The 14,265-nt window shown below is 42.2% G+C and overlaps 2 protein-coding genes across 5 annotated transcripts in view; both read left to right on the top strand.

Annotated features, from left to right (window-relative positions):
- The window catches only part of LOC107225549 (voltage-dependent calcium channel gamma-5 subunit), a 77,772-nt gene that overhangs the window by 7,760 nt on the left and 55,747 nt on the right, over window positions 1-14,265 (top strand). The window lies entirely within an intron of this gene.
- LOC107218864 lies at window positions 9,205-10,354 on the top strand. The gene is made up of 2 exons (XM_015656897.2): window positions 9,205-9,452; window positions 10,101-10,354. Exons 1-2 carry the CDS (start codon window positions 9,229-9,231, stop codon window positions 10,324-10,326), a joined length of 450 nt encoding a protein of 149 aa, XP_015512383.2. The 5' UTR covers window positions 9,205-9,228; the 3' UTR covers window positions 10,327-10,354.

The raw sequence follows: 14,265 nt of genomic DNA, 5'->3' as shown, positions 1-14,265 counted from the left end.
ATTGGGCCCCGTCTCGGTCTACAAACCGTATAATAATTTGCATTCCGCCCTAAAATTATTCCACTTTTGATACATTGCGCATCCGAATTTCATATAGCATGAAAAAAACGAGGAACTTAGGTATAAGTGTACCGCTACTTTTATTATTCAAGTAGTGATCTTACTATATTATTATACAGAGAATTACTTCGGATAAGCGCGAGGAAAAAAATTGGGAGTTATTCCGGCGATCGCTTATTCGCGCGAAGTTTGCTCGTAATAATGCACTCGCGCCGCAAGGCAATGTAGTGATATTGCGTCCAGGATGTAACGACACATTTCGCAGAACACGCCGCGATACTTGCTAGACACAATGCAAGAGCCGTCGCAACTCGGAGGGTGGCGAAACTGATAGGGGTTGCTGTTGGTTTACAGGGAGGGTGGCGATGCGATAGCCTTACGACGCACGTATTAGACTGCAGACGTCGAGACGCGTGGTGAGCATCCACCGCCAAGGAAGAAGGAGAGGCGTCCTGTTCCCCAGAATAATGAAGATTAATGCCCGCCAGATAAACGGCGACAGTCCGACCGGCGCAGCTTTTTTTCTTGCTTTCGTTTCGTTTCGTTTCCTTTTTTGTTTTGTTTGGTATCTCGAGCGGTTTTCTTCCTCCTCCCATCGAGAATGCGGAAAAAGCTTGTGCATTTCTCGCCGGAAAGAAGGGTGGAGAAAAGAAGAACCGAAAGCCAAGCTGACGGTGAGAACTTGGCGTACGTGAAAATCATCGAATTTAAAAAAAAATAAATAAAAGTACAAATCGCGTCCGCCGATTGATCGGAAACGAAATATGCTCCGAAACGGAATTTCGCACGTCGGTTATAACAGATTCGATAATAGTGGGGGAGGATTCCTGGAGAGCTGCAGGGATGTCGGGAGGAAGCTACACGATAATTGGCGTCGATCGCCGCGGAGACGAAGGGATGATAGAGGATCCTGATATTATCCTTCATATATCCTATATCTATACATATTTTCGACCGAGATCTCGATTTCTGGTCACGAATAAAATCCCCGAGGCAATTTGTCGCCGCTTGAATCGCCGCCCGTGTGCAGTGGCTCTGTAATTCAAAATCGGTTCGGAACTGCCCTTCATCGAGCTTGCGGAAACGAAGACGAGCCTGAGATTCTCTCCGCTTTTTGTAAGAACGGACCGTTGGCTATGTATCGGCGGTATGAAATGCACTGCGGTGGGATTTCAAAATAAAAATGACCAAATTCCAAATTTATCGAGTACAATCGATTATTTTTTCTCACAATAGGTTTTTGTTTTTTACTCCCATGAACGACGCGATACGATATCAGTTTATGCGATTAAAGTATCGATTATTATTGTTATTGTCTTACCAAGTACCGATTTCATACAATAAGTGAAAAACGATTGAATTCTTTCACCTGAAATTGTGAAATATTTTTAATGATACTATAAATCATTTCAATACCTTTTCGCTATTTGGACTATACATTGAAATTTATGCAATTTTGGTTTAATACGCGCCGTTTTAAAATAATATGAAATACTTAATTAATTTTTTCCGATTCAATCGAGTCGTGTTCAATTATTTTTAGCCAAGTGGCTATCGCAACAATTCAAAAGCTCGGACCCTAGCTGGTAAACTGCGATTGTCATTGTCTTACCCGGTGCAGTAGCAACAAGTTTCGCAAGAACTTTTTCCGGAATTCCCAAGTACCGCGTAACGAACGACTCGGTACGGAAGAGTTGTTCGGGAGTATAAAAATTCTGGGCGAAGTTGGAAAGACGAATATAGGCTGATTAGGAATCCTCCGAGTAAAGTGGTCGTCTCTAATTAGAAAGGAATTGTTCGCTTCTACTTCCCGCTCCGATCTTCTCCGTTTCTAACGGCGCCGTATAATTTGAAAATTTTATTAAAAATTCTTGGGGAACGAAATCGTAAGGTTTATTGAAAATACAGAGGAACTAATATGTATTATGTGCCTATGTACAGTCGTGTGTGAAATATTGAAAATTACAACGTCCGAGCTCGACGTTCTGTATGCTCTTTCGCACATTTACGCACGAGTAAATCTTGAGAATGCAAATTTCAATGCCATGGTATATTAGATTCAGGAGCAATTTCTTTTTCATTTTTATTTTGACGTGTATGGAAATTAGGCTGTGCTGTGCTGAAGACGAAGAAAAAAATTATTCGGTATCTCTTATTTAAATTCCCGTATCCCGCGTTTTTGAATTCGTGTCTTCTGGTTTAAGGTCGTCTCGTAGCTTCGATAATCCGCGATCCAGAAAATAAAATAATGTTATATACTCCACTGATCATCATCGATCAAAAGCATCAATTTGGCTTTAGCTATACACGCGAGTTCCAGAAAAATAATTACATACCAAGGCTGAGCATCTGTTATACTTCTATTTACTCATGCGAATGAGAAAGTTAACGAATTTTTCACATTGAAAAGAAAGCGATTTTCGTCTTTTACTCTTTGGAGCATCGGTTTTGAATCCTTAGAATTCGTATTCTCAAGGGCTTGTGTTTAAAAATGACGATTCCCTGAAGAGTATTGTTAAGAATTAAATTCAATTTAATGAAATTCCAGCTGGCTTGACAAGGTATACATCGAAAGAGTCCGTTACTCAAGATTTATGAGAGCAGTAACCAGCTCCTAATTTGCCTCGGTGGTTCCGTACTTTGGTTCCGGAGTTTTATTTTCTTGTATTTCTTCACCTTTTACAGCAAATAATTTTCGCGACAAGCATTCAGTCTTCGCTTTTTATTACGTTCGAACAGTCCCGTGGTTAGAATTGGTTTTCGGTCTCATTATGCGACCGCAGTTTCCATATTCATACGAAATAGCGTATCTCGGCTTTCTTAAAAACTAGTTTACAGAAGCCTGATGCAAAGAGTACAGAAAACCCAACGATCATGGTCAAAGCTACACGATTATAGCTGCACTCGAAGTTTGACAAGCGCGTTAAGTTTACAGGAGGCACGTTTAATTGCAAGTGCACTGTGCTAAGATTGTATAATTCATCTTGGTTGAAATGTATATATTTAATGTAGAAGCTTCTGGAGTACGGATGTAAATTAGCAAAACGAGATGAAAGTGGTACGTTTATCCAGATTACACATTTCTAGAACTCGGATACGCGCAGCGACGAAAGGAAGCGCGGAAAAGCGTTGGTGTTGGTACACCGGAGTGAATAATTTCAACGTTTCGAAATAATTAATGAAGTATCGAAAAACTCGGAGGAGATCGTCAGGCGCGGTATTTTTCCGCGGCAACTGAACACGCGTGTATATTCCGGTGCTGAAGATACTCGCGAGCATGAAAAGCCCGGTGCAAGCTTTCTTTTGACGCCCCAACTAAAAGCAGGAAAAATAAATGCGAAAAGACGAGGCGTCGTATTATTCCTGAAAACCCACCTCAGAAAAAAGTCTTTCTCGTGAAAACTGTCCGGTGAGATTAGAGAGAGAAAAGGAGGAATAAGATGAATAATAAACCACACCGCAAAGAACGGCCTTAATTCCTTTCCACCTCGCGAAACTCGGACCAAGTCTGAAATTTTATGAGGAACGACGGAGCTCAGCCTGGGGGAAAGGGAATGGCGCGAGCTTCGCGCTTTTGTCTTTTAGCATCCGACAAGGATGCGCGAAGAGCAGCGCGATGGTAATCCTGACGCGTCGTTGGAAGTCCCTTGGAATCCACGCAATAGGCTTAAATCCGTGAAAATTCACAACACCATCTGCGGATCCTGCAACGGTTGTTCCGTTCCGTTCGAATACACGTGGCACCGCGTCTACGGAGCACAAAAGCACCCTCTTAGCTGCAAGCTCTGCAACAATTCACCCGCAAGCACAATACGCGCATAATATGCCGCTCTTGTTGGCACTTTAACCGTTTCAAAGAGGCAGCCAATTGCCTGGTATGACTATTCAAGGAAAACAGTCGCACGGCAAAGCTTTGACTCCCCAGGGCTTCGCCACCTTCTTTCACCCCAACTCGACACACGACTTACAGAAATTAGGGAAACTTGTAGGCTTTCGCAAAACATTGCGCCTAATTGCCTCGGATTTTCTGCCACGTTCACGCGTCGAAGTCACACGTTTTATGACGATTAGCAGTTTTATGAACTTCCTTTCGGTAGCTTGCGAAAGATTTAATTGGGGTTGGCTGTGACAGCGGTAAAAATCAAAGAACGCAGGATCTCAGTGTCAGCGTGAATCAGAGAAAGGTGACTACAGCCGATTGCCTCTCCGGAAATAACGGACACTGTTATACTTGAAGAATTGCAATTGTTGTAAATTACGCAATATTTAAAGTTTAGAAAATAAATCTTCCTGCTGGAAGACAAAGTTGGTACGTACTGAAAGAATTCATTCACACGTATACTCGTGAAATGAAAATCTCACGTCGAATTCTATTAACGTCAATTTTCATGTATTCCGATCAACTTTTTCACGCACTAATTCTACCGCTGCAGTTAATGACTACGGCTAATTGCAGCACTTATACCGTTACCTTAGATTGCCTCAATAGACGGCTATGATATCCATTGCATGAAGTTTCGTCGCAGCATTCATTAAACTTGCGAAGACATCTGTCACTGGGAATGCACGAGCATGAGAATTTGAGTTAGAACTTGCTCGTCTGCGATACTGAGGAAAGAGATGGCGAATGCACAGAAATCCAGTAGAGATGCTTTATACACACCAAAAGCTATCGGCGTCGAAGCAATTAGGAGAATATGTGACTCGGCGAATTTTCGCTTTGAGATTTTGCCAGAGGCAATACGATTCCCATAAAAGGCGCGCCTGTGTAGCGGCATGCCGGAAATACGTAGCGCGTATTACACCGTGCGAATTATTTGACGACAAAGAGGCGGCGAAAATTGAATTTTCGAAGCCTACCGAAATTACGGTAAAATTACCCTCGAAAGAAGGGCCCTTGAAAAAAGCTATGGCTTGACTCGGAGCTTTTCACGCTTATATTGAAGGGTCGCCTGAAATTATCGGTATTATCACAAGATGTCGGGTAGCTGGTAACAATCAATTGGAAACAACAATACAGGCGAGAGACCGCATCGTTAGGGTCGTCGATTCAGCCTCCACCCGATTAGGTACAAAGATCGAATTTAACGTTTCGCAATCGGCAGTTCGAAGGAATCAAATTATTATAGAAGTTGGCTATAAAGCTCTTGGCAGTGTAACGAAAGTCAGATAACAATTATCCTGAACGATTACGACTCTAGAAGTGTATTGAATAGTTAAACGGAAGCAAAACTGGAGCTTTCCAACTTCAAAACGACAACATTTCCTCAACTTTGATCACAGATTTTTTGACTTAAGCGAAGTCGAGCGAGCTTGACATTAAATACAATTTCGCTCGTGACTTCCATTCCATCGCATGAACTCAATAACCGCAGAGCCATTAAGATCCACGTAGACAGACGTACATTTTTCATCATCGTTTCTCGGCGCTCGCGTGATCTCAATAACTCCGTATTGATCCCGCGGGGTAGAAATGAGCCAAAAACAGTAGCAGCCATGTCTGGACCCTGGCGTTGCTGCAGTTGAGGGTGAAGAGAGAGAGAACGGAATCGACAACGTCGATTACAACCTCGGCAATCTTGCGTATCTTGATCTTCCGCGCTCATATTTCACCCCCTTACCCAAAACAACCCCGCGCAAATCTAATTTGGCTCACTTTTTGTCGGGACGATGACGCGATTTGCGATAAAGTTGCAGCCAGTTCCTTTTACGACGACATATTTTGCAATAATTCGCGTCAAGCATGTTCACTGAGGAACTTCAAGAGGATCGCGAAATTATCGCGGGACAGAGACAACGGAGGGAAATTTACGGGTGATCGTTATAGACTTCTAGGGGTGCGAAGCGATGGAGATGCGGCGTAAAATCGAGGGCCAAGTTCTCTAACAACAATCCACAAGCTGTGGTCGGACGGGTATAACGTGTATCTGATATCACGATTCCGTGTCGACGTAGAGAGGCTCGTTGAGTGGCTCTAACGAACCAGGAATCACCGCGAGTATGTTGCGGGTGACCACTTCTTGCTCTGCAAGCTTCGCCCGAGGGAAAACTTGTTTTCTAGGAATATTCATGGACGTGATTTGAAAGAGGGAAATATTTTCTACCTCGCGCCGCAATCTCCTTAGCGGTAATCTTATATCCCGCAAAAATCACGCTAATTTAACCCTTTGTTTTGGCTTCTTGACTCCCTTTTTTTTCTAGTCTCATTACCGTGAGTTTGATTAAATTTTCTCCTCGTGGGGCCGAGATTTCCTTGCAATTGGTTTTACAGGTTTGCTTATCTTCTGTCTTAGATTTCTATCACTTGCCGATCAATTCTGGTACTGGAAAAATGAATTCATAGTCTTCCTTTTGACATAACGTTGTGGATTTCACCGTAAATTAACTATCCCGAGATTTCTGAAAGAATTTTATGATTTTATACACACTTATTCTGTTTGTCGAAATATTTCTGGATATTTTCAATTTCAATTGACGGAAATCCCTTTCATCGCTGCAATTTCCTCATACGCAATTCCCTGCAGGCGATGACGATTTTTTATCCTGAAATTACTTTTACTCTGAAAAAAAGTATGCACATAGGATATACGGTATAGTAGATATATGTGACAGTCAATTCTAGCGTTTCCCAAATCCGTAAAATTTTTTGCAAAAAAAGCTTTGAGCCAGCTTCGACATTCATTTGCAACTTTTACAGCCAAAAGACTGTTTGTCACCGAATCGATTCGTAGCAACTACTTTCACGTAGTTATTCGTGTGTTGAAAATAATATCTTAGCTGCTTTCGTCGGACGAACGGCGAACCAACTTTATAAAAAGCATAATTTTGGCAGCCCGTTGGTCGTGCGGATAAATCTCGTTTTGTCACCGTCTCTAATTCTAAGACGTGGAGGAACGATTTTTCGCGCCGAAACCGTGCAATCTTATTAGTAACCAGAACAAGCCAATAACATTCCTGAATAAAAATTTGATATTGAAATCCGCGGAGTTTATCGGGGTATAAATAATTGCCTCAAGGTATCCCGAAGCTTATTATGTAAAGACGGTAAACAATGCGACTAGGAACAATGATACTAATTGGAGTTAAAAGGCAAATGACAAAGTGACAAAGGGGCGTTGTTCTCCTTTCGGAAACCTGAGAAACACATCGATTTTCCACCGACGAGTCGTGCAGATAGGTCGAAAATCTCTTCCGAAACGATACTGAATATCGGTAATGAAAAAAGAAAAGAAAATACACAATAACATTGCTTCACCCCGTGAGGACTGACACGCGGATGAATCGCGGTTGACGATCAGCAGGCGAGAATACTTGAAAGAAGAAGAAAGAACATAAATAAATAAGTAAAAGTACAATCTCCTCGCCTAATATTGACTCGAGGTAATTAAAGCGGCGCGATTTCGACGAGGAGCGAAGATTCACCCCAATCTGTTCCAAATATAAACCCATTTGAAAAACAATATATCTCTTTCTTTCCCGTGTCCCCGTGACGACTGGGGTCCTTTCTCCCCTCCCTTTCCGCCTTTCCATTCATTTCTTTTCTCGCCTGTTTCTACCTTTCCCCCTTTCATTTCCCTCTTACACACACAAAGGTGTATATGTATATAAGCGAGGCGCTTTTCCTGCACCTCGTATTCGTTTCCCGTCCAAATGTTTGATCTCCTTTGTATGCACCCCCCTTTCTTATCGCACTTTTTCTCGCCAATATCTTATACATCTTTCGTCAGACTCGGAGCATCCTCGTCGCCCGCTCGGCATAAAAGTCAAGAGCTTTTTATGAGTTCGGCAAGCGCCGGAGGCATCTTATACATACACATCTGTACCAAGGCGTCTTCGTATGGGTGATCGGGTGTGCATATTGCTCACCCTCCGGGCCGAGACTTTTCCACAGAATTGATCATGCTGTATCTACACCGCCGTATCTAAGCATCCGTAAGACACGGATAACTCGCGAGACTTTCCCCACGCGATCTCGAGTCGACTTTAGTCACGTTGAGCCGAGGGCCTCCACTCCTGGGGATTTACCGCCTCGGATCCACCTTCTCTCCACTTTCAAACTCGAACATCGTACAATCCGGCTCAGGTTGGCCTAGGTTGACTCGAGTTAGGCTGCTTTCGAGCCAAGTCGCTGTTCTTTGACCGGATATCCGTTACCTTGTTATTATTCCACGTGTGCGTGACGAACGAGAGCGTTTCAGGCAGCAATCGAATATACCCAATGAAATTCTTCTCGAGCACCAAGTTCCTTGGTTGATGTGTAATTTTTCAGAGAAACGATACAGTTTTACGAAAATTCAGGATTTTTGATAAAATTTCTATGGAAATCATTCGTCATCTTCAGACAAAATTCAACTATCGTAAATTGAGTATGCACTGCTTGGCAATTTTAGTGAAAATCAATATCCTACCTAAAATCTTTTGCAGTTGTAATGAAAGTTTGAATTTTCCTGAGAAATTAATGTATACTTCTCTGATAAAAACCAGAAAATTACAGTTGTTGAAAATCATTTACAGTTTGCTCAACAGTTGACTTGATCATAAATGCTATATTTCAGTATTCTTTATAGGAATTTACATAGACAAATTTTCACCTACTATTCGATTTGATTAAGTTGTCTGGATCTGAAGCCAAAACCTCGGAAAAAAGAGTAGGTCCCTGTACTCTAAATCAATTCACTGGTATGAAAGTCGAAATCACACCAAATCGTGAATCAGAGGAATTGAAGTCAATCTTGAAATGACTAACAATAAAGCGTAGATTAAGTAATAAAGTGGAACGATTCAGTGACTAAAACACTTGCTGCAAGTTTTCGGGATCACTGGAGTGATACGTTAAACGGTGAGATAAATTTTAAGTATTCGGTATGTTTTTTTTACACTTTACTTGGAAAGCTTAAAGATTTCTTTGAAAACTTGCACAATGTTGTTAAAATTGAAGAAAATTTTTATAATTGAATCTATATTTAGTCATTATCTGTTTACCCAAACGGTTTTATCGGACGATTTTTGCCACAGCCAAATATAATCACGCATTATCGTAATCGAGTGACAGTTTGACCCGTTGACGGATTTCGATGTCAACATCAATATTTTTTCGAGTATAAATACTCGTACGCTCCGCATTTCGTTCTCACTACAATTTTTGCGTGCATTTCTTACGAGGTCAAAATGACGTCGCCAGTAACGTTGATTCTTCTTGGTCAAGCCTGTTTCATCGGCTCGGCACTTGGCTTCCCGCCGATAGTACCAAATTGGTACGAGGAAAATAGAGGTGAAATTCAGTTGCAACTCCAGCCAGACGTTCCACCGGTCGTACAAATTTCGAAGCGGCCGATCTTGGAATCTACCCAAAACGAACCTGAGTTTACGGCCATCAAACGGGATGATGACAAGTAAGAAACAGACTATTTTCACCGCATTACACGTAAACGTAACCGTTCGGTTATTTAAAAAAATCATACAAATGCTGCTAAACGTTGAAAAGGTCATTTATACCAAATAACGCTGATGGAGTTCTACGCGAAAATTTGCGATACTTACAATAATTAATTCAATTAACCAATCTCAAGTAAAATCAAACCGAATTCCGCAACACGTTCATATTTGCAACCTAAAAAAAAAAATTTTTTTCTTCCGGCACATCTAATTAGCAAATTAGAATATTTTTACAAATTCTTTATCAATTGACCATTCCACTGGTTGTGGACAATGCTTACCGAAGTACTGTAAACTACTGATCTTTATACATTAGAATAGTGATATTAGTTTCCTTTTATTGCAAAGAAAATCTTTATTTTCAACCTTTTCATTCTTCACTGTCCACTTTTTTTATTATTATTTTTTTTTTTCTACTTAGTGAATTATTTACTTCTACAAAAGCAAGTTTTTGGTGCAATACTTCGCTTTTTTCATCGGCAATTACCGCGTCCAATTTCATCACCAAATAGTCCTTTACAGAAATCATGCGCCTACTCATAAACCTGATACTCAGATTTTATTTTCTTGTATATTCGATTTACAATCTGGCATGTTTTCGACAGGTCCACGTCTGGAATTGTCGCACACGGAGTTGACAGAAACGCTGTTAAGTTGAACACGGCTGGAAAAATTAGCGAAAATGAAAGTGATCAAGTGATTACCATTAAAAATTCGGACCGCGAGTCGAAATCATTCATAGGCTCGGCAAACTCGGTTCTTCCGGGCGCATGGGTTAAAAAAAAAACCCAGAACGGTTATCTGCTCGGGAAAATATTTGTAAATAAATAGAATAAGTTAGAATAAGTAGAATACCAGATAATGGGCCCAAGGGTGCAACCTCCATCACCCATCTTTCCTTCTCCCATTGTTTTAATAAAACATATCTTTTTGACAGTCTTCAAAAAAATTCATCCGATATATTCTTTTACTTTAGATCCTGCCGTTAACTCTTTCAACGCCTATTAGACCAACTAATTAGACAAGTATGCAGTTATTGGTTTCATTTTGCTATAAGCAATCATATATTCGTTACAATAGAGCTTTAAAGATCGGCTCCATTCGCTTGCCGTCATAATTCATCTAATTTATTCTAATTGAGAAAAGAAAAAAGCGAGAGTAAAAAGTAGGATGAGTAACATTCGCATTCACGCCCCTGTGTCAGGCAGTAGTGTTGTCCATATCTCCGTACGAAATACGAGTACATTACACATATTATGCACTCAAAGTAGCGGTTTCCGAGGACATTCGGGCGAAGAGGGTGGCGGAGGGTCGTCCCTTTGTCAGGGTAAGTGCCGAAGGCGACGGGCAGACCGGCGATCACCAATCGCCTTCGACAATATCTACGGAACTGCTTTTTGATGCAATCTTGGTAATGGATTTCTCGCAATTCATCGCGTCCACTTTCACAGAGCACTTGGGAGATAGAAATGCGGGAAAGATCATCCCTAATCACGCATCTTGGTCTACGTTTCGCTAATTCTAGTTCGAATCGAAATCGGAGCAACTCTTAGGAACTGGAACTTACATTTTGCACTCGTGGAACGCGGAAGCTGACGATTATGACATCGTTTCTTGCGTTCGCTGATCTACCGGAGACGATGAAATCATTCACCGAATATTGTTGAAACTCGGAAACAGGTCGGAATGAATACTTTCTTTATTCCTTTTTGTTCGACCGACGTATTTCCCGACAGGGAGGCGAATCCGGAGCACCTCGTTATTATTATGCCTTCATCGTTTACAATTGGCGAGAAATTCCCGCAGTTGTTCAGCCATTGCGTGAGTAATAACGCTCCCGGTAAAAAAGAACGCTGGCTGGAAAAGTTTTCTTCACTTCCGTGCGGCGAGAAATGTTTGGTTATAATTTGTTCGATTTTTCGACAAACCTGAGATTTTTTTTCGACAAGCCTGAGACAAAATTGAGAGCAGATGAAAGCCTCGGTGTAAGAGGTGTGCAGCAGCTGCGTATAATCTACAATACGGAGAAACAAAAGGATGAAAAACATTTTTCACACTCAACGAATCATCTGAGAGGGTAAAAAATTGACTTTGGAAATCGTTACTCAAGCTCGGAATACTCGCAAGCATCCCGATCATCGTCATTACGCGGCCCTCGGTTGAGATTCGTTCGCGCCGAAGGGCGAACCGTTTGTTTTTCCATTTTCGCGTATTTTCATTGTTCTCAAACCCGCGCACGTTGCGATCTTTATAAAACGATCGCCCGCCGCGCCTTCCATCATTTTCGCAAATTTTAAAAGGAAACTTTCAAGCCCATCTGCGCGTAACGCGAACCGTTTCGAGAGACGAGCCTCTTCTGCATCCGGAAAAGGTGTGACGGATCTCACGGCCCGATTTTGACGCGAAAACCGGAGGAGAATGGTTTTGGCTAATGCGCTCGGATCGCGGAAGGGATTATCGAACGACGCGTTGTTTCCTTTCGTCGCTCGTGCAGAGTAACATTAACGAGGGGTCTTAAGTCCCGGGTTAAGGCAAATAACGATCAGTCGGTTGGGAATGCAGCTCAAAGCCCGGAGGGTGGCTGCAAGGTGGCGGAACGGCGAGGTTGCGACAGTCAAGGTTTAACGACGGCTTTCACCAAGCCCTAAAACGTCTCTTATAAATCCCCTCGCAACTCGTCAATTAGAACTTTACGACTTGCCTGAAGTTCGGGGGGGGGGGGGGGGGGGGGGGAGGTGGAATTTCACCAGCTTACAGACTACAATAAGCTAGATCGTCCGAGCCGTTGAATCGCAGCCGTTGTTTCCCGCCGTGTTGTATGTGGAAAAAACTTTTCTCCCCTCACCCCGAGAAGCTCTTTTCTAAAGCCTGCCACCGATTCCAGTCCAGCCTTATTTATCCAGCCAACAGAGCTGAGTGATTTCCGATGCTTTTCTAATCATTTTGCGCGATCAACGCGCCGGGCAGCCTCAAATCGCTCGCAGAGATTTATAGCTGCAGAAGCTACGAGATTCTGCGGGAAGACCGCGTGCTTCGCGCTGTAAGTTAACGGCGATGACGTCACCTAGCCACGACTCGTTCAGCTATTTTGCTCCCAAATAAATGGATCCGATAAATTCCCCCTTCCTTGAATTCCCCCTGAAGAAGTGGCTCCTCGACTTGTCTATGGGTTTCTTTATATATTTTTCCGATCTCGGAAATCCCGATAAATGTACGCGCGACAATTGTTGATGCTTCTTCGCGACGTGTTTTTTTTTTCTGCATTCACTCTCGAAACAAAATTGCATGATATCAAGAAAAAAAATATATATATATAAAACAATTTAGAATATATGCGATATCTAAGGGCAGAGAATATCGAGGACGTAACAATATTGTCGATAAAATATCACTGATTACGAAAAATTGTTTAGCTTTCATCTCGTCGTTCGTTCTTCGTTTCAATATCACCTCGAATATAATCTGTACATCAATGACGCTGATCAAATTCTACAAAAAATGTCTAATTTAAAATTCGATCCTTGTAAATAAATTTCCAATTGACCCGAACTACACGTCGCTATACCTAATCGTACAATTTTTAATTCTTCGTCTCTACTTTTCTAACTGTGCTTTCGTGAAAAATGGCCTAGGCAACGGCGTTGAGCTTGCGAATGTAGACGGCGATTTCTCATCGACGGGATAGGTATACAAAGGCGTAGATTCGAGCTTGAGCGCGAACATTGGTGCGGCTGGAGGCCGCGGAGAGAAGGGCGAAGGGGCAGAGAACTTGGTTAACTAGCGCTTTGGAATGGCGCGCGTCTCTGCAGGGCGATACGGGGGTTAACTTATACCGTAATTAGAGGTAGTTTGGCCATCCATCCTTGTTACGTTCATTTGAATCAACCCTTGGTCACAGCGCGGGCACGCCGAAGGGCCCGTCTGACACGACCCAGCCACCCAGAACCCTTCAGACCTCGTTTCCACGACGCCCGGTTCGTCGCCCAGCCCTTTCACCTTAGCTGCTGCTTTCGCCCGGTTAACCGAATCCACTTTTGTCGCGGGGTCATACATCTTTCGCCTTTTACAGGACGCCTCTCACCAAAATAGCCACGAGCTAACCGGGAATCGATGGCTTTGCGCTCCTTCTCTGAGCACCGGCTTTCGAATTTGCCGTACAATAATTCGCAACGCGAATTTCGAAGGAAAATTCCGGAGAGCAAGGTGTTGCGGTCACTGGTTATGCTTGGGGGCCGTTGGAGCGTTAGCTAACGCATCTTTTGCAAATTTTTGCATCCCAACCCTCGTGATTACGATCAGTAACGATTTGCTTGCTCTGCCTGCATTTTTTTTTTAACGCTAGCTAACGCGTTGTGTAAAGTTTGTTTGGCGTCTCGATGCATTACCTGTTAACGGCAGAAATAATAGTACACGTTATAAATAACAAGTCACATTAATAATAAGACAGATTGATGACACGTTCGGTAAAACGGGAAGTCATTATTCATTGAGTACTAAATACATTATATATTGAATTTCTTCACGAATACATGCAATAAAAATTATATTTGCTAAGATATTATTATTGAGCAATTCATGCATTATTAGCACCTCCTTTGAAAGAATTTTTTTTATTATTCTCAAGCAGGCGCCGTGTTGGCTTTGAGCACGCACTTCGAAGCACTTATGTTGGCTAACGCTTACCTGGAATGCCTACTACTGTAGGATAACATTTGATAACGTTTCTCCGAATGTTTTACCCCTGTTTTAGCGTTAGCCAATATATAAATA

The sequence above is a fragment of the Neodiprion lecontei genome, chromosome 2, assembly GCF_021901455.1.
Source record: "Neodiprion lecontei isolate iyNeoLeco1 chromosome 2, iyNeoLeco1.1, whole genome shotgun sequence".
NCBI lineage: Eukaryota > Metazoa > Arthropoda > Insecta > Hymenoptera > Diprionidae > Neodiprion > Neodiprion lecontei.
The sequence above is the reverse complement of the archived record's forward strand: the minus strand, read 5'-3'. Positions and strand labels throughout refer to the sequence as shown.

What these genes read in the sequence shown, in the direction of transcription:
- LOC107218864 (XM_015656897.2), top strand. Translation starts at nt 9,229, where the DNA reads ATGACGTCGCCAGTAACGTTGATTCTTCTTGGTCAAGCCTGTTTCATC. An exon ending in ATCAAACGGGATGATGACAA is followed by an intron (nt 9,453 to 10,100) that starts GTAAGAAACAGA and finishes TGTTTTCGACAG; the next exon opens with GTCCACGTCTGGAATTGTCG.